Genomic DNA, 26,929 nt, shown 5'->3' on the forward strand with positions numbered 1-26,929 from the left:
CAGGTTGTTTCCCCGTTTTGGCCATTATGGATAATGCTGCTGTGAACAGGGGCGTACAAATCTCTGAGTTCCTGCTGTTACTCCTATTGGATAAATGCTCAGAGTGGAATTTCTGGGTTGTAGGGAAACTGGGAGTTGGAGGAGCCGCTGTCCTTTCTTCACGGTGGCTGCCCCGCTTCACATCCTTACCAGCCGTGTGCAAGAAACTCCACCTTCTCCCAACCCTCCTCCACCAACAACACATCCTCGAAGGTACCCTGTGTGCCAGGCATCATCCTAGGTGCTACAGATACAGCGGGAGTTTGGGGGAGCAGTACTTGTCACCATGAATTAATCTATGAAGAAAAAGAGCAGGGACGTGGGATGAGCAACAGTGGCCCCTTCAGACAGGCTTGTCAGGAAAAGCCTCTCTGAGAAGGCGGCATGTCAGCAGGATCCTGGAAGACACACAGGGAAGGAGCCCTGCTGTGACCTCAGGGAAGAGCTTTCCAGGCAGAGGAAGCAGCTCATGCAATGGCCACGGGGCAGACTGTGCCTGGCGTGTTGAAGGAACAGCAGGGAGGTGCTCACGGGTGCCCCTGTAGCTGGCACAGAGGAAAGGAGAAGAGGGAGGAGGCGAGGACAGGGAGGGGACAGGGGCAGGTCGTGCAGGGCTTTGTGAGTCACAGACAGGACTTGGGATTTTATTCTGAGTGAGGTAGGTGCCCTGGAGGGCTGTAGGCAGAGGAAGGACAGGACCCAACTCGGGTCCTTGCAGGACCTAGCCCTTTGGTGACTGCTGTGGGGAGGATAGGCTGGAAGGGAGATGCCGAGCCTGACTCGGATGCTTGCAGTGCCCTCTGGTGGCTGACATGGGGACGACAGACTGTGGGAGGCAAGGATGGGCACCTGAGACCAGGTTGGAGGGGACTGAGCTGTTCCAGGTGGGAGTTGATGAGAGCTGGGCTATGTGAAGCCTCAGGAGATAAGCTGGACTTGGGAAGTCGGTTTGGTAAGGGATCCTGGTTGAGGCTGCCGGTGCACATGGACATCACCTAGACTTCATGCCCTCTGTGTCCAATAGGGGCCACTCTCTTGCTGTCCCACCTACCTGCTGGCTCTATCTAGCATGCACCCAAAGGAGGTCCTATTGTTGCCCTGGTTCCACATGGGAAACCAAGGCAGGGAGAAGTCAGTCCCTTGTCCTGATGGCTGGCCAGTGCTTCCCTGGTGTCAGCACCAGCTGCAACCTGTGCAGCCAGGTGGAGCTGGAGCAAAAAGAAAACATGTAGTCCTCATTGCAGAACCAGGAGCATTTCAAAACCAAAAGTCTTTAGAGCCAGGGTCCTGCCTTCGGGAAGCTGGCCCTGCTGGCCAGGGATAGGCAGTTAGCACCCACGCTGTGCCCGCGTGAGCCGCGGTGCTGCGGGCGTTTCAGTGACTGTCCAAGGCCCTGACCTCTATTCTTTCAGACGCACACCCGGAGCTGGAAGGGCTGGGTGGGGACTTGTTTTCTTAATCCAAATAAATAACTCATCAGTCAATAAAAAGAGGGGGGTAGACTTCCATACCCCAGCCTTGGGCCACCTTTAGTTGTGGGGGGCATGGCCTTGGGTGAGGCCAAGGGCAGGGTCCCGGGATAGAAGCAGCTGTGGCCCTCAGAGGCAAATAACCCCATCAACTGAGGGGTGGGAGACACTTTGAAAAAACTGTCAATATCTTATTCTTCATGAAACAAAAGGGATATTTTTAATAACAGAGAAGTGGCAAAGACTGCATCTTTTCTGCATAAAGGAAGGTTTTCATGTTGGAATAAGTTTAGCTCTTTGAAATCTCCCCAAAGCTAGTGGGGGTATAGGTTAGTGTGTACACTTTGGCAAAAAATAGCTAGTATCTGGGAAATACCTTATAACCCAGCAGTTATACAACCAAGTGTTTTCCCACAGAAAGTCACATATCATCACCAAAAGGCATGGACCAGCTGCTCTGTGCGTTCCAGCTGCAAAGTGACATTCCGCCAAGCTCCCCTTTGCGGTGGAATGGATGACCCGTCCAGCAGGGCCGCCGTACCGCACATTCGAAAGTGGCAAAGAGAGTAGATCTTAAAACTTCTCATCACAAGAAAAAAATTGTAGCTGTGTGGCTATGGGTGCTAACTAGAATTATTTTGACATTCACGTCACAATATATAAATACTGAATCATCACACTGTACACCTGAAACGAGTATGTGTCAATTATATCTGATTTTTAAAAATAAATAAACAATACTGATGAGAATAAGAAAACAGATGAATATGTGACTTATGTCTGGGTTTAACAACTAAATAGAAAATACTGCTAAGGTGATGAGAATCCGTGAACTGCAGCCAGGTGCACCAGAGAGGACTGAAGGCACAACCCTGACCGGAGATGGACAGAAACCAGACACGCCAGAAGTCATCTCACGCAGTTTCATTTACAAGTTCAAAAGTGGCAGGAGTTAAATATGAATTTTAGGGTTACTTAATTTGGCTGTAAATTTGTAAAGAAAAGCAAGGAAGTAAACAGGCATTATAGAAGAGAATCAGCTCACCAAGAGGACATGGTGATCCTCAATGTGTACGCACAGAATATATGAAGAAAAATATAATAGAATGGAAAGGAGAAATAGACAAATCTATAATTATTTTTCAACACTCCTCTCTGCAAATAAATAGAATGAGCAGACAGAATATTAGCAAGAATATGGAAGATCTCAGTAAAATCATCAAATACACCAATACAGACTTTTGGCAAAATGCAACGGAGAAAGGACGGTCTCTTCAGTAAAGGTGCTGGGACAAGGGGTATCTACATGCAAGAAGGAAGGTAGAAGGAAAGAAAGAAACTCGACTGTATAAAAATTTAACTCGAAATGGATCACAGATCTAAATGTAAAATATAAAACAACAAAAATCCTAGAAGATCACAGTGGCCTTGGGTTTGGCAAAGAGTTCTTACAGACATCACCAAAAGTATATAACCCACAAAGAAAAAAAGATAAATTGAACATCATCGAAATTAAAAACTTTTGCTTCACAACGAACACGGTCAAGAGGATGAAAAGCCAAACCACAGAGTGGGAGAGAATATTTGTGAACCACACACCCAGTAAGGGGTTTGTATCTGGAATATATAAAGAATTCTCAAAACACTGTAAGAAGAAAACAACCGACTAAAAGAAATGGTAAGATTTGAATAGACACTCCACCAAAGAAGATGTGGGGGGTGCGTGAGCATGAAAAAGTATTCAACATCATTAATCAGTGGGGAGATGCAGATCAAATTCACAATTGACTAAAATAGAAAAAAATAAAAACAACACCGAGTGCTGGTGAGGATGCAGGAAACCAGAACTCTCAGACATCACTGTGGGGATGCAAAATGGTACAGCCACCTTCCGAAAGCGCCCAGCAGTTCTTTACCAGGTTGAACATACAGGTATGCCAGGACCCAACAGTCCCACTTGTAGGAATTTATGCAAGAGAAGTGAACACTACTTGTCCATATGAGACCCGCACATATGTGTTCACAGCGGCAGTAGTCAGGACGGTCCCAAATGGGAGACAGCCAAACGTCATTTGGTGGATGAACAGTGATGCATGCACAGAACAGGAAAACTACTCAACAGTCGGAAGGGACAGGTCCTCATACACCCACTGCATAGACAAGTTCCAAGTGCTCAGTGACAGGAACCAGTCTCAAGGGCTGCATCATGTATGATCCCATTTATATGACATTCTCAAAAAGATATTTTAAATCCTCGCCCAGTGAGATGTCTATTGATTGAAGAGAGACAGAGGGAGAGGGAGAGGGAGAGAAATGTCGGTTGGCTGCCTCCATCAGCTGCCTCCCACATGTGCCCCACCAGGGACTGAATCTACCGCCCTTTGTGTAGGGGACAATGCTGCGGTCAGCGGAGCCACCTGACCAGAGCTCAGAAAGATTTTTAGAATTGTGGTGACAAAGAGCAGACTGACGGTCCCGGGCTGGGGCGGGGCGAGGTCAGACACTACCAAGGACAGAGTTTTTCCGGGGGACGGCGCTGTGTTCTGTCAACTCTTTCACTGAGAATCTACATGACTCTACACATGTTAAAACTCATAGAACCAAACGCCAAAGAAAGCAGAGACAACACCATGCACGTCTAAAAAATAAAAAAAATGAAATTAATCTTACTGTCAAAAAGCACCCCCAGACCTAAAAATGCTGTAAAAGTCAGATCAGTGGTGACTGCAGGGTGGGAGGGGGTGGGGGGACAGGAGGCGGCACCTGTTTGAACGGGTGTCTGGGGACCCCCATGGGGTTGACGATGACTCAGTCCTGGCCTGACTGGGGGCCAGGCTTCCCAGCGACTGGCTAGGTTATGCGTGCATGTTTTATGCACTTTCTCGGTGCGGGTTTCGTATGCACACACAAGCTCACCCAGTACTCCCCAATGAACCCACATGTGACAAATGTCCCCACAGGTGCCTGACATGTGGAGAGGAACCAGTTTGCCTTTTTGGGGAACTGGAAGGGAGATTTGTTTTGAAGCTGGAGAAATTCACAGAGGCCCGGCCCTGTTGGGGGTCAAGGGAGCCAGGTTGTTCTTCTGAGGAGGTCGAGGGGGAACTGCAGAAGGCGTCAGACCAGGGCCTGACACCCAGCATGTTGCGACATGCTGGGAGCTGGGTGCACCCTGGAATGGGCAGCAGGGAGATGCCCAGAGAGGGTGGCCCCCGAGTTCCGGGGGCCTCTCTGCACTTCCGTCTGCCCTCCAGCCTGTGACTCAGCCTGGCCTCCTGGTTTTGCCACGCTGGTTGTTTCTGTTCTGCGCTGTCCTCCCAGCGCTGTGCAGCCCAGACTGATTTCTGCTTTTCTTCTCCTGCCCGGCAGTGGAAAGTCACCCAGAGCTCCTCTGGGCCATTCGGCTGGGGGCGGGTGGGTGGGCGCGTAGGGCAGCTCCTGCCTGCCCCACTGGGGCAGGGGGACTGCCCCCTGGGGTGTGGGGGTGTGGGGTGTGGGGTGACTGGGGTGTGGGGGCCTTATCACACTTTCCACCCGCCATTCATTATGATTCAACAACAAAGAACACTGCACTTTCCCGGTGGCTGGGCTTCACGAGGGTGACTGTTTGCTGCTGTGTGACCCAAGGCTCTCTGAGCCTTGATAGTAACATCTGTGAGGGTTCCAGAGGCCCCTGAATCATGTATATCTCTTTGGAAGAGCAGTGTTCCAGAACTTTCTAGAGCTTTCAAGAACCTCTCAAAGGGGATTCTGCACCCAGAAAGGGCAACTTGCAATCCCTCCTATGGCTGCGAGAGTCGGGAAGCAATCGTATGTTCCCCCCTGCATGCTTGTCCTACTTTGAGGGTCCTGAGGGCTAAGGGGGGTCCGGGCAGGGGGCCATGACCAGGCTCACAAGGTTCTCCTGTGCCTGGGCTGCCTGTTCAATGTCTTCTCCTGGTGCCAATGCCATCTGGTCAGTGTGACCCTCCTTGACTTCCTGTGTGAAGCCGCAGCTCCAGCCCCCCAACACCTCCCCGCCCCTCCTCCACTCTTTTCCCTCAGAATGTATTGCCATCCCACAGGCTTGAATATTTTTTAAAACCACCTTTCCTGACTTGTCTCTCTTAACTGGAACGTTAGGTAGCGGGGTCAGGGATTTTGTCCTTCCGCAGCAGCTAGGATATCTGGCACATAGTAGGCGCTCGGTCAGTGTTTGCTGGAAGAATAAATGGCCATCCTAAAGCTGCCTGGTTATAATGGGTTTAGACCCGGAGCAGCACGGGTGAGAGCCGGCTCCAGGTCTCATCTTGCCCAACATGGTCTGTGCCTCAGTTTACTCATCTGTACATGGGAGGAGATAGGTAACAATAACTCTGAGGGGATGGGCACGTGCAAGGAGCCGCACAGGCAAGGACTTCAGACCTTGGGTGCCGCCCCGCCTTCCTTGTGGGTGTTTTGAGGATCGCTCCTAATTGGCTCCGAACAGGCTCTCAGGGGTGGGCCTGGTAACAGGGGCGGGGTCAGGGGCCCGCAGAGGATGGAGTCCTCCCCTCCTTCAGAATGAGGAAGGAGGGCCCAGTCGTTGCCGGGACCCAGACTTCACAGGGCCCTTCCTTGAGGTGCCCCACCCTCCCCAGGGGCACCCACCTCTCCTTGCTGCCCCAGTCAACCTGTTAGGCCGGGCCAGGCAGGTCTGGAGATGGGCGGGAAGCCCTGAGCCTCTGCACCCCTTCTCTGCTCCTCCTCCTTCTCACCCAACGCCTAGTGCCTGACGCTCAGGCCTCTCCAAGCTGGGCTGCCTGGGTGCCGGAGGCCAGGAAGTTGGGGGTTCCGGGGGGGTGACCCCCAAGAAGAGAGCCGCCCCTTCACGCTTGGCTGCGGGGAGCCCTCCCTGGAGCCCACCGGGTGGGGGTGACCTCCCCAGGGGGCCGGGACCATGCTGCCTTGTGCCTTCTGAGGCCCCGAATCATGGCCCGGTCGCTGACCTGGCGCTGTTGCCCCTGGTGCCTGACGGAGGATGAGAAGGCTGCTGCCAGGATTGACCAGGAGATCAACAAGATCCTCCTGGAACAGAAGAGGCGGGACCGAGGCGAGCTGAAGCTGCTGCTTCTGGGTGAGTCTGGGGCCTGGTGGGCTGGCAGAAGGTAGAAGGCTGGAGGAGAGGGTCCTCACCCCAACTGGGGCCAGAGAACCTGGGAACCCACCTGCCGGATGAGAAGACTGAGGCGCCCAGAGGCCCAGCCACCCTGCAGTGTCTGCGGGAATGGAGGTGGCCTGGTGGGGCGGCTCCAGCCTGGCAGGCCCAGCACACCCTACCGGCTCTAAGTCCTGGGAAGGCAACTGTGAGCTCAGGTCTGACCCTGCCCAGGCAAGTAAGGCCTGGCCTGTCCCTCCATCTCCACAGGGCCCCGCAGTTCCTCTCTCCCTGCCACACCAGCTAGCCGGGCGGGGGCTGGGGTTTGACCTGGGTTCTGGAGGTTCATTAGCGTGAGTTTTGTGGGCAGAGTGTTGCCATCTGGTCCTGATGGACTGATTGGTTCATTCATACATGCAAAACGTACTGAGCAACTCCTGGGGACACAGCGGCGAAGGAGATGGAAGTTGTCCCCACCTCCAGGGACCTCATCTCCTGGTGAGGGAGACAGACACTAAGCCAGTAAGCTAAAACAATTTCCGGCTAAAACACTTTCCGGCTAGAAGATCGAGGAGGAAAATTAAAGCGGGTGACGGAGTAGGGGTGACGCGAAGGGCGGCAGATCATGACCTCTGAAACTTCAAGTCTTGTCACCCACATGTGTCCACTCCCCCAAGCACTGTGCCCGAGCGTGGCCCCAGAGCTGCGGGCCTTGGAGGGGCTCCCAGGACCCCCCCCCAGCTCTGGGTGGGTGCTGGGCAGGCCTCAGGTGTCCTGAAGGCACACCTGCTCGGCCCAGGTCAGGGGCTGGTCATGGAGAGTCTCCTCTCTGTTTCCCTGCTCAGTGGAAAGTGTCAAGGAGCGGAAAGAGAGTGGGAGCACTGGACCCTGAAATTGCACCCTAACTGAGGGACCCTCCAACTTCTAACATTGCTCCCTCTTGCTGAACTAGTGAAAAGAGATCCCCCCACCCCTTTATTTCTCCAAGAAGATCTGGCATAAAATTCAAACTCTGGCCCTTTGGCCTCTTGGACCCCAGCTCCGCCTGTTGGCCATAACATTTCGGCTGCAGCTGCCTGGCTTCTTTGCTCTTCATCGAATATTTTATGATTTCCTTAAACATTTGGTAAAATCATGAATGAGCCCGGAAAATTTTAAATTACCAATTTAATTGGCCCTGGCTGGTGTGGCTCAGTGGATTGAGCACGGGCCTGTGAAGCAAAGGGTCACTGGTTCGATTCCCAGTCAGGGCACATGCCTGGGTCGCAGGCCAGTTCCCAGCAGGGGATGCACCAGAGGCAACCACACATTGATGTTTTTCTCCCTCTCTCCTTCCCTTCCCCTCTAAAGATAAATAAATAAAAATCTAAAAAAAAAAATTTAATTGCTTTACTAGCTATGTCTATATTTTATTTCTTTAATAGATAGGGTATTATTATATTACTAATATATGTGATATATTAACATATTATTTATTATTTTTAATAAACAGGGCTATTTAAGCTATCGATTCATGAGTGAGCTTTGGTTAGGGGTGTCTTTCAAAAAACCTCTCTATTTCTTCAAAATCGTTAAATTTATGGGCATAACATTTTTCAAACATTCTTTCGTCATATGTGTGTGCAGGGTCTATAGTGATGTCCCTCTTTAATTATCTGGCCCCGGTCCTTTTCTTTCATCTGTCAGACTAGGGGTTTATCAATGTTAGTGATCTTTCCTTGCACATTTTGAGTTTATGTATCTGAACCTCAGGGCCTTTGCACTTGCTGTTCTCACTGCCAAGAGCTCTCAGGGTCACGACTGGCACTGTCACTCAAGGCAGGTCTGAGCTGGGCCGTCACCTCGGAGAAGTTTCCCCTGAACTCCACGGCCACACAGCCCCTCTTTCTCCGTCCTCTGCTTGACTTTCCTTCAAAGTTCCCGCTCACAGGCTGTCTTAGGTGTTTGCCTGCTTATCGTCTGCCTCTGCGGTTGTAGAGCGAACAGCACAAGGCGGGGATCACGTCTGTCTTATTCACTCCTGTGCCCCCAGCACCTGTCCCAGCAGGACAATGAACTTGACATACAGTAGGTGCCCAGTGCACATTTTATAAAGGAGTGAACAAATGAATGAATGAATCAATCAGTTTTGATTCAGGAGAGATTTTCTCCAGAGCCGTACCGATCTTCCTGGAGCTGGGAAGGACCCTTGCCCCACCTGCCCACTGCCCAGCCAGCCCCAACTCAGGAGGCCCCTTCTGCTAATGGGGGAAGGGGGTGGGAAGGAGGTTGCTTGTGTGTCCAAGTGCCACTGGTCACCCCACGGACAGCCACGTGGACTGGTTTTGGCCACCCCCATCCTTGCCTGGAGGGCCACCTCCACACTTCCCTCCCTTCTTGAAAACAGGAGTTAAATCCAAAAGTGATTTTTTTCTAGATGTTTGTGAATCCATTTGAGGATGAGGGCCAAGTATGTGTGGGGGGAGGGGTCATCTGTCCCTGACAGGAAATGATCACCATGTTGGGAGGGGTGGAGTCAGAATGAAGCCATAACCCCAGATGGGGGAACACAGGCCCAGAGAGGTGAAGCAACTTGCCCAAGGTCACACAGCCAGTGTCAGAACCTGGAATTCCAGCTCCAACTCTGTGTGTTTGACTGCCCTGTGAACATGCCTCAGGAAAGAAAAGCCACAGAACCCCAGTGACAGATGGGGAAACTGAGGTCCAGGGAGGTGGCAACATCGGTCTGAGTCAGCAGCCAGTCCGCCCTCCACCCCTGCTGCCCAGACTGCCTCCTGTACCCCATGGTCGGTGGGGGCTGGGACTGCCATCCTCTCGACAAAAGCCACATGCTGTCTCGTGATGCCTGGGCCTGGGCCCGGCTCCTCCAGGCGTCTGCTGCGTTCCACTTCCTCATCCATCCCAGGAGGAAGTGCCGCTTCCTGTCTGGGTGGCAAGACCCCACCAGGTGGGTACAGCGGCCCCCACCCGCAGCTCCCAGCACCACTAGGGGGGGGGGTTTCCTGAGGCAGAGCAGGAGCCAGGGGCTTTAGAGGTTCCAGGTCCCTCAGTGGCTTCAGGATAGGCACGGGCTGCACTCGGGGCTTCCGCCTGTGGAATTTTTCAGAATTCATGCTGTGGTCCATTCATGAGTCACAAAATCCACGTTGTGGGTGCAGACCGGAATTTTTTTCTTTAATAAAGCAGAAGAGAAGAGAAAGTCAGCACGCTGCAACCTAGTTAACTGTTGCTTCCTGGGACCTTTGTTCTCTATACTTTTGGAGGAGACCGGAGGTCTGAGAGAGAGTTGGAAGGCCACCGAAAGGTCAAAGGGTGAAGTCCTCTGCCATCAGTCTCGGTGCCGTCTTGGGCAGCACCCAGAGGGGCCACCCAGCTTCTGAGCGTCTGCAGAAATGTCACTTTAACAGAAATGATACTTTGATGACGCCTGACTCACCCAACTGGCCCAGTCCCATTCTGGGGGGGAAGGACCCGTAAAGGCTTCGACCCCAGTGCCCTGCTTCCCCGTGAGCTGTGTGACCCAGGGAAAAGCACTGCACCTTCCTGAGCCCGGTCTCCTCCGTAAATGGGAAAACAGCAGGAATCTCCTGAGGGCTGACAGAGGGTGGGCACCGAGTGCCTTGGCCCCTGTCCTGGCAGATGCCAAAAGTTAAATCGCGCTCGCTGTGACAATGATAGTGATGCCAGTTGTTATTAGTGTTGCTATTGTTTAGGCAGCACATGGGACCTTCCTGTATGATCACTAAAAAGCCCATGAGGCTCTTACTGGTGTGGCTCAGTGGGCTGGGCATCGTCCCGCAAACCGGAGGCATGTGCCTGGGCAGTGGGCCAGGCCCCGGCTGGGGACGTGTGCCAGGCCACGGAGCTCTGTTTCTCTTGCACGTGGATGTTCTGTTCCCTCTCCTCCTCCCTCCCTTCCCCTCTCTCTAAACATAAATCAATAAAATCTTAAAAAATAAAAAGCCCAGAATCTCTGGACTCAGGCAGAACGGAGTTTAAGTCTCAGCTTGGCCACTTGCCAGCTTTGCGCCCCAAGGCAGTCCCCTCAACAGCTCCGGGACTCCGTTTTCCCGCCTGAAAAGTGAGGCCAAGGGCCGTCCCTCCTGCCACGGCCCAGGTGAGGTGGCGCTTGCTGCTGGCGGCTCTCCAGGGTGCGGGGCTCCATCACTTCCGCCCTCCCCTGATCGCCAAGCTTCTGAAGACTGGAGGTCTCCCCGGGCTTCTCATTAGGAAGCGAGGCTGTGATATTCAGGTGTTTCAATTCCAGAATATTTAGTGAGCTCGATGAGCTGAAATCCAAGATGTTCCAGAATCTGAGACATACGCCGCCCCACGCTGGGGGGATCACAGGTCTGGGGCACCCGCCAGAGGTTTTTTGTTGGTTTTTCTAGGAAACTTTTTATTTGGGGAAAATGTATGGGAAAGTTGTAGAGAGAGTACACAGAGTTACCCTCTACTCCTGAGCAGCTTCCCCTCCCTCTACTCCTGAGCAGCTGCAGTCTCCTGGAACTGCAGCACCACTGTCACAGCCGGGGAATTGACGGGACCCTTCCTGTCATCGCTGTTAACTAAACCCCAGACAATGCATTGGGCCATTTGACTGTCTTTTCCCCAAAGGCCTCCCCTTTTTTTATTGTTCCAGGACCCAATCCAGCATTTCACATTGCATTTAGAGTTTTTTTCCTCTCTCTTAACTTACTTTGAAATGCATCCAGACTTATTTAAAAAGTTGCGCCTGGATTCTTCTGCAGATGTTAACATTTTACCACATTTCTTTTATCCTTCTCCCCCCAAATATATACACAAACGTATGTGCTACATGTTAGTGTATATATACAGACTTGTAGTTTATTTAATGCATAATTATAGCTATAATTTATTTACTATACATGTGCATATTTAATATATATGTTTTCATTTTTTCTGAACCATTTGTAAGTTGCAGACATGATGCCTTTTTACCCCTAAGTACTTCAGTGGGCCTGAGTCCCACTACAAAGCGGGGTCCCCCAGGACCACGGCAAATGCTGGCCACGAGCCCAGTGCGGTGCCGTCAGCCACGCGCCCCCCACCCCCCGCCCTGACTCACACCAGCAGCTTTCCCAGTTTCCCCACTAGTGATGTCCTTTATGAACATCATGTCTCTCTCTCATTTTTTAATCTCTACCCTAGGATATTTTTATTAATGATTTTTTAAAAGATTTTATTTGTTTATTTTTAGAGAGAGGGGAAGGGAAGGAGAAAGAGAGGGAGAGAAACATCAATGTGTGGTTGCTTCTCACCCTCCCCAACCAGGGACCTGGCCTGCAACCCAGGCATGTGCCCTGACTGGGAATTGAACCAGCGACCCTTTGGTTTGCAGGCCGGCGCTCAGTCCACTGAGCCACACCAGCCAGGGCTATTAATGATTTTTTTAAAGAGAGAGAAAAGGATGGAGAGGGAGGGACAGAGGGAGAGAGATGTGAGAGAGAAACGATTGGTTGCCTACTGTGCATGCCCCAAGTGGGGACTGAACCTGCACCCTAGGCATGTGTCCTGACTGGAGACCTTTTTGGTGTACAGGGTGATGCTCCAGCCAACCGAGCCCCTCGAGCCAGGGCAAAAGTGGCTCTTTTTCTTAGACCTCGATTCTAGTGGATTTGTAACACCCAGTGCTACCTCAGACCTGCCCTCCAGACCCTCAGACATGCTGGGGGTAGACAGGGGATAAGACAGCCCCGGGGGGTGATGCAAGGTGGCGCCTTCCTTCTCTTTGCCTCTCACACTCCCCACCCTCCTTTCTGCTCCCCTCCCTCTGCTTTCATTTCCTCTTTCTGGGCTCCAACCAGGCCACTCCTTCCCTTTTCGCTGCTTTTCCAGTTCCTCCTGCACAGGCCCCACTTCAGTCCCTGGAAAACCCCCGCACCCATGCCCCCCAGAAGCGGGCAGGGTGATCGGATGTTGGAGGAGCCTCCCAGCCTGGCGCCTCCTGTCTGGCTGCCACACCCATTTTACAGACAGAAAACAGAGGCGCTCAGAGGGAAGGAGAGGGCCTCTGGAGCTCAGACAGTAGGGTGCTGAGACTTGGTCTTTGAGCTTCTGCTCCTGGGCTCTTGAAGATTCCAGAATTGATATCACAGAGGGCCAGCACCCTCTCTCAGAAGGGGCCTGTGGTTTCATCTTGCACTTGGCCTTGTAGCTGGCCCCGCGAAGGCCTCTCTCCCCACTTTGGTTCATCAAGAAAGCCCTTTTATTCTGTCTCCCAAACATCTCGCGAATAGGGCCTCTTTTCACCAGTTCCCAGGGCCACGTCATCATCTCCTACCACCAGGGCCCAGTGCCTCTGCTCTGGTACCCCACAACCTGTCCTCCCCAGAAGCAGACACCAGAGGGCGCATGTGAACACCCGAATGTGGTCCTGTTCCTCGTCCAATCACAGCCCTCCAGGATGCCCACCTCGCTGGGGTAAAAGCCCGAGTTCTAGCACAAGGACCTGCGCGACCTGCCCAGTCCCCTTCCTGCCATCATTTCCTCTTGTTCCCTCCGGCCACCTAACACTCTTTATCCTATTTTATTTGCTTCATAAAAGTTTCTCCATGTGAGATTATTATAGCAAAAAATATTAATTATACTTACGATAAATAAACACTGATGCTAATAATAATAGTGAACACCAATGTAGCTCCTTCTATACATAAGCTGTAAGCCATGGCCCACGGTTTTTCGGTAAGAACAGAGTAAACGTCTTCGGCTTCGTTGGCCAGAGGGTGTCTGTCCGACTGCTCAATTCCATCACTGCAGGGAGAAAACAGCCACAGACAATTCAAACACCGGTGGGTGTGGTCATGTGCCAATAAAACTTTATCGATTGACAGTGAAACCTGGAGTTCACTTAAGTTGCACGTGATAACGAAACAATTTTCTAGTCCCTTCAACCATTTAGAATGTAAAAACTGGGGCCGTGGAAAGTATCAGAAACAAAAAAACATGCGAACTGTGAGAACCCCCTGGCTCTGCAAACACAGGCTGTGGCTGGATTCAGCCGGAGCGCCCCAGTTTGCCGACCCCGCCCGGGGGTCCCCTCCAGTGGACTCACTCCGCCCTCGCACTGATGGAGCAGGCAGGGCCTATCCTGATCTGTGGTCTATAGGTAGGGAGACTGAGGCACAGGGTGGGGAAGATGCTCCTCAGGGTCCCTGAGCGCGGCCTCGGCCCAGGAGATTTGAGCCCGGGAGGTCGGGATTGAGGCCGAGCGCTGGCTGCCCCGCAGGCCCCGGCGAGAGCGGGAAGAGCACATTCATCAAGCAGATGCGCATCATCCACGGGGCAGGCTACTCGGAGGAGGACCGCAAGGGCTTCCGGCGGCTCGTGTACCAGAACATCTTCGTGTCCATGAGGGCCATGATCGAGGCCATGGATCAGCTGCAGATCCCCTTCAGCAGGCCGGAGAGCCAGGTGAGAGTCCTAGGGCTGCCACATGGGCACCATGGTGGGCGCGGGTCGCTTAGGACCCCCCAGGTCCTTGTTAAGAACGCACTTCCTGGGGTCTCTTGGGATCCTGCAGTGCGTTCCAGGCCGCTCCACACCAACATGCTCCCCGCTTCCCTGTGCACCCCCAGCACTCCACCCTTGGACCCCATAATTCACGTGGGAGTCCGGAGTTAGCGCCTGTTCCCTGGTGGCAGCTTTAATACAAGGGACTGATTACTGCGGGGAGGGGCTGCTACACAGTTCATGCATCACATCATCTTTTAAAAAAACTATTTTGTTGTGATCAGAATACTCAGCATGAGATCTATCCTCTCAAATTCTAAGTGCACAGTACAGTATCGGCTGGAGAAAGGATGTTGTGTAACAGACCTCAACCCCCAACGTCACCGAAACCGCCCATCGAATAGCCATCCACATGCCCACCCCGCCCCCAGCCCCTTTTACTCTGGTCCCTTGAGTCTGCCTATTGCCTCCTGCAAGTGGGGTCATGCAGTATTTGTCCTGTGACGGGCTTATGTCACTTAATATGATGTCCTCAAGGTTTGTCCACATTGTTGCCTATTGTAGAAGTTCCTTTTCTTTTGTTTTTTAATTTAAAAAATTTCCATTGATTGATTTTGAGAGAGGGCGGGACATCAATTTTGTTGCTTCTCATATTGATGCATTCATTGGTTGATTCTTGTATGTGCCCTGACCCGGGTTGACCTGCAACCTTGGTGTGTATCCGGACGATGCTCTAACCAAAGGAGCCACCCGGCCAGGGCTTCTTTTTATTTCTGAACCACAGTTGACATGCAGTTACTTCGTGTTAGTTTTAGGTGTACAGCATAGTAGTCACAGAGTCATAAACTTTACAAGAATTTTCTTCTTTTAAAGTCTGAATACTGTCCCACTGCGTGGACAGACCCCATTTTCTTCACCCATCATCCATCCCTGGGCGTGGGGTTTTTCTGCCCCTTGGCTATGAAGAATAGTGTTCCAGTGAACATGGGAGTACTCGTGTCCTTTCAAGATGGAATTTCATTTTGTTTTTGGATAAACATCCAGAAGTTGAATTGCTGGGTTATATGGTGATTCTATTTTTAATTTTGGGGGGAACCTCGTACTGTTTTTCAAAGTGGCCGCACCATTTTGCATTCCTACCAATAGCGCAGTTTCCAATTTTTCCACATCCTCACCAACACTTGATGGTTTTTTGTTCTTGTTTTGTTTGTTGGACAATGGTCACCCTAAGAGGTGTGAGGTCACATGGCCTTTTCTAAAATCTGAAAGCATCTTACTTGTGAATCTGGGATGGTCCAAGGACTTTGGAAGAGCAACCGGGGGAGGAGCACCCTCCCTCACGGGGCTGGTGTGATTGTGCGACGGATGGAAAGCGCCTGAAGCGCTCAGCACTGGCCCTGGGCTGCCGTGTGGGCTTGGTGAGCATTCAAGGGCGAAATGATTCTTTCATCCTTGCAATGACCCATCTCCACTAGTACCCCAGTTTACAGCTGAAATGGAGGCTCCCCTAAAGGACAACCACTATCCCATCTTCCATCACCATACATTTTTTTTAATTCTCCGGTTTTCTGGAATGATCTTTTATGTCTGGCTTTGGTTGCTGTGCAGTAAATCTGTGATCCATCCATCTTTTGGTGGCATAGTTGTGGTTTATTTTTACCATAACTGTATGCCATGGTTTATTTGTCCGTTCTAATGTTGTTGACATCTGGGTCATCTGCCTGTTCCAGTTGGGTATCTACCTAGAGGGGACGTGTAAGAGACACCAAAATGTTTTTCAAGTAATTGTAGAAATTCATATTCCCACCAGCCGTGCATGCAGAGTTCTGGTTGCTCCTTGTCCTAGCCAACACTTGATATTGTCTGTCACTTCATTCAAGCCATTCTGGTGGGCACTTGGTGGCATTTCATTGTGGTTTCGATTTTCATGCCTTTAATTAATAATAAGCTTGTGTACTTTTTGTGTATTTTCTTGGACATTCTGTTTTGTGAAGCAGCTCTTCAAATCTTTTTGTCCATTTTTTAAATTTTGGGGTTTTTTTCCCACTTAAAGTATAGTTTCTCCGTTTTAAAAAAAAATTTTCAAGCCCTGGTGTAGCTCAATGGATTGAGCATGGGCCTGTGAAGCAAAGGTTGGTGGTTCGATTCCCAGTCAGGGCACATGCCTGGGTTGCAGGCCAGATCCCCAGCAGGGGACACATGAGAGGCAACCACACATTGATGTATTTCTCCCTCTCTTTCTCCTTCCCTTCCCCTCTCTCTAAAAGTAAGTAAATAAAATATTTTAAAAATCTTCAGCTGTGGAAATGTTTATTGATTTTAGAGACAGGGGAAGGGAAAGAGAGAGAGAGAGAAACGTTGATCAGTTGCCTCCCATATACACCTTGACCGGGGACTGAACCGAGCCTAGGCATGTGCCCTGACCAGGAATCGAACCTGTGACCTTTTCGGTATACCAGACGCTGCTCCAACCAACTGAACCACCTGGCCAGGGTCCTCAGTTTTTCCTTGACTGATTTGAAGCAAATTCTTTGTATATTCTAGATAGAAACCCTTTGTTTCACATGCATTGTTAGACTTTTTCCTAGGTATTTGCTATCTTTTGATACTGCTGTAAATGGGATTTAAATTTTTAAAAATCCCCATTAGTTGGTGGATAGTATGTAGACACACATCTGATTTTTTCTTTATTGATCTTGCATTTGCGGACCCTGTTAGATTCTCTTGGTTATTTAAATAGTTTATCTATAGACTATTTTGGATTTTCTACATACAGTCACGTCATCTGTGAATAACCACAGTGCGATTCGTCCCTTTCCGAACCCGACCTTCCTCTCCTTCGCCCCGGCGGGGCTGCAGCACCGCGTTCACCGGAAACGGTGCCAGTGCGCAGACGCTGCTGCCTGGTTCCCGCCTCCTGTCTTAGGAGCAAAGGACCCCTGTTCACTTCATTCAAAGCACATTAAGCTCCATTTGGGACCTTCACGAATATAATTTTTACTCTTAATTGTTAGGATGATTTTTTAAAATTTTTGCTTTTACATTTATTATTCATTTTTACTACATTTTTAAAAACTTTGGCGTTCACCTGTTTTCGGGCCGTGCATTATTTTGCTCAGGCTGCCGTGACGCCGTGACCCCGTGACGCCGGGGAGCTCACACGACAGAAACGTGTTTGTCTGCAGTTCTGGAGGCTGGCAGTCCTGGATCACGGCGTCGGTGGGCTGGCTTCTTAGGGCTTCTCCCCTTGGCTGGCAGGTGGCCGCCTGCTCCCTGCGTCCTCAGGTGGCCGCCCTGTTCTTTTGTATAAGGCCACCAGTCGTGTATGAGATTGGGCCCACCCTCAGGACCTCATTTTACCTCTGTCACCTCCGTCAGAGACCCCACCTCCAAACACAGTCGCATCCTCAGGTCCTCAGGTTTGGGACTTACAGATGGGAATTCGCCCAGGATGACGTAGTGGACAAATCCAAGCCGTAACAGGCTGCAAACGGTTTGATTGGTTCTACACAGGGATTATTCACAGACGCCCAGGCCTTACCTGTTCCCCAGCCTGGGGGCTGTCCTGTGCTCTGCCGCAGTGTGGGACCTGGGCACGTTGCTTCTCATGCCTCAGGAGCCTAATCTGTAACATGGGGACACCTGCAGGGATTGTCCCCTAGGAGTCAAGGAACCAGTGCTTGGAAAGAGCAGGAGGGGTGCACCCTGCCACGGCCTTCCTCCCGCACTGCTCTCCGCAGCGTGTTTCCCTGCTGCCCCGGGTGCCGGGCACCGCTCTCCCCCTCGCTAGCTCTGGGGTTAAATGCATGAATGAAGGCAGGAGCGCGTCAGAGGAGATGAGGTGAGAAGATGCAGGGCGTTCACGGGCTAGGAAGGAGAGGTGGCCGGCCGAGGAAGGAGGGGAAGAGGGCTTGCTGGCTCTGACCTGCCCCATCCCTCCCGCCAGCACCACGCCAGCCTGGTCATGAGCCAGGACCCCTACAAAGTGACCACTTTCGAGAAGCACTACGCGGTGGCCCTGCAGGAGCTGTGGAGGGACGCAGGCGTCCGGGCCTGCTATGAGCGCCGGCGCGAGTTTCACCTGCTCGACTCGGCAGTGTAGTGAGTCTGGGGTCAGGGTGGTGGGTGCCGGGTGCAGGGGGTGGGGTGCAGGGGGCGGGGCTTTGAGCAAGGTGGTCATGGGCACAGCTTCAGGCAAAGACCCAGTCCCAGGATTGCACCTGGACAGGGGGGTCCCAGGAGGCCAGCTCCCACCCTGGGGACCTGCCGTGGGGCACGCGCTGGCTGTGGGATGGTTGTGCCCCAGGGTAACACCATCCCTGGGGTGACATTGTCCCTGGGGTGATCCTGTTTTGGGGGTGAGGTTTTTCCTGGTGTGAGGCTGCCCCCAGGTGACACCATTTCTGGGGTGATGCATGCGGTGACCTGTCCTGGGCATGATGCCGGGCACCTCGGGTGATTTGCTCCCAGGCCGTCACTACTCTGGGGGCAATGCCACTCTTGGTGACAGCCCTCCAAGGTGACACCCCTCTGCAGTATTGCTGTTCTTGAGGTCACACTGTCTTGTGGTCACATCATTCCCAGCTGCTCCACCCAGTGCTCCCACAGCCTCTGGGTGGTGTTCCTGGGCCCCAGAGATCCTGACCCCTCCTGGGGAGGTCTCCCCCATCAGGGTTCCTCACTGGGCCCTGGGTGGTGGTTCTGAGAAGCCAAGGAAAGCTTCAGGGCTGGGCTCAGGACTTGTTGCTCCCCAGCTACCTGTCGGACCTGGAGCGCATTGCTGAGGAGGGCTACATTCCCACGGCCCAGGATGTGCTTCGCAGCCGTATGCCCACCACTGGCATCAACGAGTACTGCTTCTCTGTGCAGAAAACCAACCTGCGGTGAGCACAGCCTGCACGGTGGGGAGCGCTTCCTGGAGGAGGGGCAAAGCAGCTGGGGCCCTGCGGGATGAGTAGGAGTTTCCTAGGCCTAGCTCTCTAGGGGATTCTAGCCTAAAGGAGGCAGAGCTGGACATGGACACCTCCAGCCTCCCATATACTCAGGACTGGAACCTGAAAGAGCCCAGAGTGAGGCACCAGAGCTCTGGGAGGAGAGGTCTTCTTGGAGGAGGGAACATTAGTATTAGGGCATTGAAGGATAAGTAGGAGTTCACTAGTGCCAGCTCTTGAGAGGTTGTTGTGCAGGAGAAGCAGACTGTGATCAGAGCTATGCCAGAGGGGTGGATCTGAGGCTGGGGAAGCTCAGAGGGCGAGCCCTCTAGTGGTCCATAAGGGGTGAGGCTGGAGGTCTGGAGAGTTAGGGGCAGGAGGCATGGTCCAGGCAGGAAGGCTTGGTAAGGGCCAGGGAAGTGGCCTAGGGGATGGAAGCAAGGGCATGGTGCAAGGCATGTTTCTGACGTAGAATGGGCAGGACTAGATAAGCGAGAGACTTGCAGCAGGGAGCTGAAAATAACTCCCAGTTTCCCCGGGAAGGTGATCGGGCAGAAGGTGCAGCCACCACGACGGCAGCAGCATGGGGGTATTAGACAAGACGACCGAGTCTGAGGGGTCTGGGGCACTTGGGAGGCGCTGGGCACGCACAGGCCTGAGCTGGAAGACAGAGCTGTGGTGGCCAGTGCCACACGTTGGTGTCCAGGTAGGGTGATGGCCAGGGTCAAAGTCCAAGGAGGGGTCGGGAAGAGTGCAGTGGGAGAAGAGACTTCTGGGATCAGCAATTAGAGTCATCAGTGACCCGAGCAAGCTCCGTGTCTGTGGGCTGGTGTCAGGGAGCTGTGGCGAGTGCGGGGTGATGTCTGGGCACAGGGGTTGTGATCAACCCCCTGTGCTGAGTGTCTCACTTCCCTGGGCCGCCTCCTCCCAACCCACACATGCTATTCTGGCCTCTGCAGTAGTCCTTTCCAGGAAGGTTCATAACTTAGCTGTTTTCCATGGGTCTCCTTCACTAGATGGAGAGTCCCACAGGTTTGGGGAGGAGTTTCAGCCTCCCGCTTCATAGCGGTGATCAGAACAAGGTCAGAGTGGAGTTGGCAAGTGTGGCAGGATGGCCGGAAAGATGGGAGGATGAATGTGTGGATGGACGGATGGACAGATGGATGGACGGATGGACAGACAGGTGGATGGATGGACGGATGGATGGATGGACGGATGGATGGATGGATGGATGGATGGATGGATGGATGGATGGATGGACGGATGGATGGATGGATGGACGGATGGATGGAAGAGTGGGTGGATACAGGGGTAAGCAGATGGATGGGCAGATAAATGGGTAGATCAATGAATGGGTGGGTATGTGGGGGAGGATGGATAGATGGACAGATGGATGGAGTGAAGGCGAAGGCGGGGAACATTCACGAGGAAGGCTGGGCTGTGGGGCGCGTTTTTAGGTGGGAGACTTGAGCATGTCCTAAGGCTGAGGAGAGAGGTGTCAGCCGGCGGAGTGAGGGCACAGAGATGACAGACTCTGAGATGGGGGGCTGGCGCAGAGTGCACCCCACTCCATCTCAGTCTCCAGAGCCCCGCTCTCATCCATGGCACCCACATCCTCCTCCGGATATGGGGGTTTGAGGGAGTCTAACTCACGAGAGGGGTGGGTTTCTGGGATCAGGAGCCACAGACACTAGCTTCTTTGCCCTCCTACCCCGGGGGCAAGTCCCTTCTTGCTCTGAGGTTTCTGGCATTTCCTGTGTTGGCTGCCTGAGTACCGGTCACGTCCCAGGGAAATGACGCAGGGTTTGTTATCAGCGACCCACATTTCTTAGACGGTAGCACAGGAAGGCAGGAGGACTCTGGCTTCTGTTGTGGCGAGCGGGGGTGGAGGCCCTGCCCTCACCTTGGGCCACACACAGAGGGGATAGCGTTCACCACTGGACAGTCTCCTGGCCAGCCAGAACACAGCCCCCCCCATTTCACTGATAGGGAAACCGAGTTGTACAGGTGGTCTGCAGTTTCCCCCGGTTCAACCAGCCAGAACCAGGGCAGATTCTGGATCTGTCCTCCACCACAAGGGCAGAAATCAGGCAACCCAGTGCAGTAGAAGCTTGGGGAAGTCCCCTCTCCTTTCGGCACCTCAGTTTCCTCATCTGTATAATGGGTACAATAGCGGTCCCATTGGGGGGTGAAATTCAGTAACACACACGCGGTGTGGGCCCAGTCGCTGGCCCTGTTCTTGCTGATCGTCATATTTGATCTTGGCATGTCCTAGATGTGACTGGGGTCTGGGTGCTATGTTGTGGGGTTCTGATTAAGCCTGAGCTCTGAAAGGGGGCACTTTGGTAGGATTGTCGATGTTGGGGGTCAGAGGTCAGAGCGCAAGAAGTGGATCCACTGCTTCGAGAATGTCATCGCCCTCATCTACCTGGCCTCGCTGAGCGAGTACGACCAATGCCTGGAGGAGAACAACCAAGAGGTGAGGGGCCCTGAGAGGCAGGAGCGCCATCTCCTCCGCTCTTCTCCCCCCGTGGGCCCAGGGACCCCCAGCCGGGCGGGGGGCCTGAGTGCTACTCCTGAGCAGCCTGTGGGTGTCTGGTGAGGCTCTGAGCCTTACGTTAACCTTCTTTCATGATCAGATCATTGAGCCCTGAAACTCTGATTCACAAGCATTTGTGTCGCCAGCGACATTCGCATGTGGCATGCATGCACCCACAAATACACACAGGGACAGCCGTGTGCTGAGGCACCCCCCTGCCAGCACAGTGCAGGCTGCCTTGGAAATACTGCCACACTGAAGGGACAGCATCACCCCTTGATTCAGAAATGCTGTGAAGATGAATTTTTATGACCTCTTCTCCTAGTTCACACCCAGCATGGAGGTCGGGCATGCTGTCACCTTTGACACGTGCACATTTAGTGGCCGAAGTGTCACCTGGGCAGTGTGTGCATTTGAGAGGGAGATGTTATAATTCTGACTTTCAGACTAAATCAGAACGCATCTGAGGTCATCCGGACGTAGCTCTTGCTCAAATCCAGTGACAGGAGATGTCCTAGGTTGCTCAGGCGGCTGTTACAAGTAACAGACAGTGGCGGGGTGGGGCTGAGACAGCAGAAGAGAACTCCCTTCCTGTTCTGGAGACTGAAGTCTGAGATCTAGGCGTCAGTAGAGCTGGTTCCTCCGGCGCCCTGAGGGACAGTCTGTCCTGTGCTCCCCTGACGGCTGGTGACTCTGGCAGTCCTCAGCATTCCCTGACTTGTAGGTGCATCACCCACCACTGCTGCCTCCATCGTCAGTCACATGGCTTCCTCCCTGTGTGCATCTGGGTCCTAATTTCCCCTTTTTATAAGGACACCACTCATTGGAGTCAGGGCCAGCCACCCAATTTCAGTATGACCTCTTCTTAATGAATTACATCTTTACAGGCCCTATTTCCAAACAAGGTCATGTTCTGAAGTTCCAGGTGGACATGAATTTGGGGGGGGACACTAGTCAAACCAGGTGAGGCACAAAACCATATCGGGCACACAGAGGCAGCCAGCTGCACGCCCGCGGACCCATCCCCGCGTGGCTGGCCCCAGCCATCAGCTGCCTCTGTCCCCCAACCCAGAACAGGATGAAGGAGAGTCTGGCCCTCTTCGGCACGATCCTGGAGCTGCCCTGGTTCAAAAACACATCCGTCATCCTCTTCCTCAACAAAACCGACATACTGGAGGAGAAGATCTCCACCTCCCACCTGGCTACCTACTTCCCCAGTTTCCAGGGTGAGTGTTCTAGAACTTTCAATGCCTACCTCCCAAAAGCAGCTCCCAAGAATGACACCCGCCCGGGCCTCTCCCCAGTCTGCAGTCAGTGGAGTTTCAAATACAATTGGACGGGCCTGAGTTCCAGACCCAGGTCTTTGCGCTGCCCAGCCTCTCTTCGTCAGTTTTCCCATCTGTAGAATGGGGATACATACCAGATACCTTCATGCTCGATGTGATCGCTTCAAGTGGAGGATTCTCAGAAGACATGTATTATAGATCTTGTGGGGGCGGGTCTGCCAGATAGAGTTCGTTGTCATACAGCATACCCAGAAGGCGTCCACAACTATTTCCAGAATCTTCTTCGATTTCTGACACTTTTTCTAACTTTCACTGTTGGCTCATCTATACTTAATTGTGTGGTGATTTTATATAATTTTTTTATTTTTAAATATTTATTTAATTATTTTTAGAGAAAGGGGAAGAGAGGGAGAGAATTATCAATGTGTGGTTGCCTCTCAAATACCCCCAACTGGGGACCTGGCTGGCAACCCAGGCATGTGCCCTGCCTGGGAATCCAACCGGTGACCCTTTGATTCTCAGGCTGGCACTCAATCCACTGAGCCACACCAGCCAGGGCACAATTTTATCTTTATATCTGTGACTGACCTCTGAAACAAGTCTTTCCAACGCACGTGGCCCAGTTTTCAGTGACGCAGCAACCCTCTTCCATGCTAAGCTTGTAGCCAATAGATTTGTGTAGTGTCTCCTTATGAGTGCATTAATGAGGATGAATATAGCAGGTTTGGGAACAAACCTTTGGTGTGCCCCGAGGCGCAAAGCTAAAGGGCCCAGGCTAACCAGAGCGGAGCAGAGCGAGTGCTGGGCACCATGCGGAGTATCTTCCAGAGGAGACCTGGGCTTCCGTGAGTCTGGGCAGGGTGCGCCAGCCAGTGCTTTCCCCGAGTGCCACTGTGAAGGAGAAGGGAGCTGCTAGGAGCGTCCCGGCTGAGTAACAAACGCGCCCCAAAGTTGGGGGCTTAAACCAGCCATTTCACTTTGCTTACCATTGTGGGGGGTCAGGAATTTGGGGAAATTTGAGGCTAGGAAGTCCACCTGTGGCATCAGTTGGAGATGCACTTCAGAGACAGCTTCTTGTGCTGGGTGTGGACGGCGACTCTGTGCTCCGCCCCCTCCCGCCCCCTTCCCCTTTTACTGACTGCTTCTCTCTCTCTCTCCGTCTCCCTCTCCATCTTTCTTTCACTTTCTTTCCCTCTCTCTCCCTCCGTCTGGTATCTGCTGATCCAGGGTAAGTTCACAAAATGGCTGTCTCAGGGTGGCCAGCCTCGTCGGCCCAGATGGAAGCCTCTGCTCTTGACCTTGCCTCAGAAGTCCCAGACGGTTACCTCTGCTTCATCCCATTGGTCAGGACCATCGGTCAGGCCGGCCCAGGCTCAGATGCAGGCAAACAGTCTACTCGGTGAAGGCCAAGCGGCATGCACCTGCGGGGGGCAGGAGGCAACGGCAGCCGCCTTGGAGACCAGCTGTCTGTGTCCCTGGGCTGCCGTGACCTATGGCCATGGAATGGGGGCCTGAAAACAACAGACCTTTATTCCCTCACAGCCCAGGAGGCTGTAAGTGGGAAACCAAGGTGCTGGCCAGTGAGTGGCCACGCAGGGTCTGTTCCTCTGGGGGCTGTGAGGGAGGACCTGGCCTAGGCCGCTCTTCTGGTGTCCGCCTGCGTCCTTAGCTTTCTTGGACTTATAGATGTACCACCCCAGTCTCTTCCCCCATCGGCACTTGGCCTTCTCTCTGTCTCTGGTTATCTTTCCTCTTTTTATAAGGACACAAGTCACGGAATTTGGGGTCCAACCTGAGTATGGCCTCATTTCAACTTAACTCATTACATCTGCAAAGGCCCTATATCCAAATAAGATCATATTCTGAGGTTCTCAGTGGACATGACTGTGGGTGAGGAGACACTATTCTTCCCAATATACAGTCAGACGCGGTAGATGAAGCCCTTACTTCATGTGAGCTAAACTTTGGTGGCATCACCATGGATGCGACCCCCTGACCTTGTCAGAGCCCAAGTAGCCAGTCTCAGCCCATCATACCCACAAAACTCAGGGTCTGGGTGACAGATGTCAACTTGTTCCAGGATGGTGGCCTGGACACTCCTCACCCCCATTCCTAGCTGAGCAGCACTTGGAGAGTTGGGGGACAGGGATAAAGTAGATCGTTTTGAGGATTATTTGTTTTCTTTAAAGTCAAAGGAAGCCCCACAACTCATCCATTTCTCCCAGCCAGAGGCTGTGGCACTCAGTACTCTAAACTTCTGGCTCTTGGCCTTTGCCTCCTGTGTATTAAATAATATTGGTGACAGAAATTAGCCAGTAACAACTAGCTCATGTAGCACCAATGGAAGCATCCTTACGTATTGACTTGCTTAATCCTCATTTAAAAAAAAAACAAAACCCTGTGAAGTAAAACTCTTTTCACCACTTTAGAGATGGGGAAACTGAGGCCCAGAGAGGTACAGTCACCTGCCAGAAATCATACAGCCAGTGACAGGGACAGGATTCCAACCCAGGCCCTTGGATTCAGGGATGGCAGGTCCTACCCACTATGCTAAACTGCCTTTCTGAAAGAGTGATGATAGCACACACTCATGAAGCCTTCTGAGCACTGAGCACAGAGCCCTGGACGTGACTGCTTTGAGTCCTCACACTCTGGGAGACCTGGGACTATTCTGATCCTGATTTTACACACGAGGAAACTGAGGCTCACAGAGGTTATATGGGTTAACACGTAACCAAACTTGTAAGTAGCAGAGCCAGGCATTGGGCCCTTAACTCATGTTGTGTTTTCACACAGCGGCCTGTGTGCTTGCCAGCGCTGCCATCCCTCCCCTCCTCCTGGCCTCAGTTTCCTGTCTGCACCAGCATCTGTCTCTGCAGCTCCAAACCCAGCAAAGAGGGATGGTCTTGCTTCAACACAAATTCCAACCAGAGTCCCAGAGCTGAGGCTCATTGGTACATCCCAGGTCATGTGACCCACCCAGCCTGATGCCCCTAATGGCTGAGCTGGAGTCATGTATCCCGCTAGGTGGCGTCCACCTGCTGGGACTGTAGTGGTTGGGTGGTTGCTGGGGTCTCTGTCGCCCTAAGTTGCCCATGACGGGAAGAGAGTCCCCACCAGCCTCAAAAGCCTTGTGCCCTGACTGCCCTCACCTCTGCCCCCTAGGCCCGAAGCAGGACGCAGAGGCAGCCAAGAGGTTCATCCTGGACATGTACACCCGCATGTACACCAGCTGCGTGAACGGTGCTGATGGGGGCAGGAAGGGCCCGCGTTCCCGACGCCTCTTCAGCCACTACACATGCGCCACTGACACCCAGAACATCCGCAAAGTCTTCAAGGACGTGCGGGACTCAGTCCTGGCCCGCTACCTCGACGAGATCAACCTGCTGTGACCTGGGCCCCGCCCCTCCGGTCGGATGAAAGTGTGGCAGGCAGGATGAGCGGGCGGGGCCGGAGCGCCGAAAGCCCAGACACTCCACTTGTCGCTGCTGGTCCAGGTGGTGGGAAGGCCACGAAGGAGTTGGGGACGGAAGGCCAGTTGCCACCTCTCCTCTGCCCCTCTCCAGGACAGCATCTGGGCTCCCCTCTAGACTCAGTTTACCTCCTCGGAAAGAGAGCACAGTGGCCACTTGGGGTACCAGGGTGGAAGAAGAGGTCAAGAGAGCAGGGGAGGGAAGACTTGGGTGGGTGGACTCTCTTAGGATCCCCACCTCTGGGTGTTTCCCCTATCGGACACGAGTTTGAAATCCCCCAGGGTTGATGCGCATCCCCAGGGATGGGACTGTGGTCCTTCGGGCCAGGAACCGGACTCTGGCGCCCTCTAGCGGACATGAGGCGGTATCTCCCAACCTGAAGTCTCGGTACCTCAGACACCTCCCTTTAGGAGGTGTACTTTCTAACAGTCTCGTGGCTCGAAGTATATCCTGTTTAGGATTACAGACGAGGGAAACTGAGGCCCACAGGCATCCCCCTCGTTTCCAGGCTGGGGGCCTGGCGCGCTGCATCTGAAAATCTACTGTATTTATTCCCTCACCTGCAGGGCCAGGTTGAACATTAAAGAAATGATGTTCTGGGGA

The 26,929-nt window shown here is 52.8% G+C and overlaps 1 protein-coding gene across 1 annotated transcript; it reads left to right on the forward strand.

Annotated features, from left to right (window-relative positions):
- The first annotated feature begins 6,041 nt into the window (after positions 1-6,041).
- GNA15 (G protein subunit alpha 15) lies at positions 6,042-26,929 on the forward strand. The gene is made up of 7 exons (XM_037165240.2): positions 6,042-6,603; positions 13,874-14,058; positions 18,044-18,198; positions 18,852-18,980; positions 21,378-21,507; positions 22,640-22,793; positions 26,019-26,929. The coding sequence occupies exons 1-7, from the start codon at positions 6,459-6,461 to the stop codon at positions 26,243-26,245; spliced, it is 1,125 nt and encodes a 374-aa protein (XP_037021135.2). The 5' UTR covers positions 6,042-6,458; the 3' UTR covers positions 26,246-26,929.

The sequence above is a fragment of the Artibeus jamaicensis genome, unplaced genomic scaffold (genome assembly GCF_021234435.1).
Source record: "Artibeus jamaicensis isolate MK-2021 breed Jamaican fruit bat unplaced genomic scaffold, CSHL_Jam_final scaffold_537, whole genome shotgun sequence".
Lineage (NCBI taxonomy): Eukaryota > Metazoa > Chordata > Mammalia > Chiroptera > Phyllostomidae > Artibeus > Artibeus jamaicensis.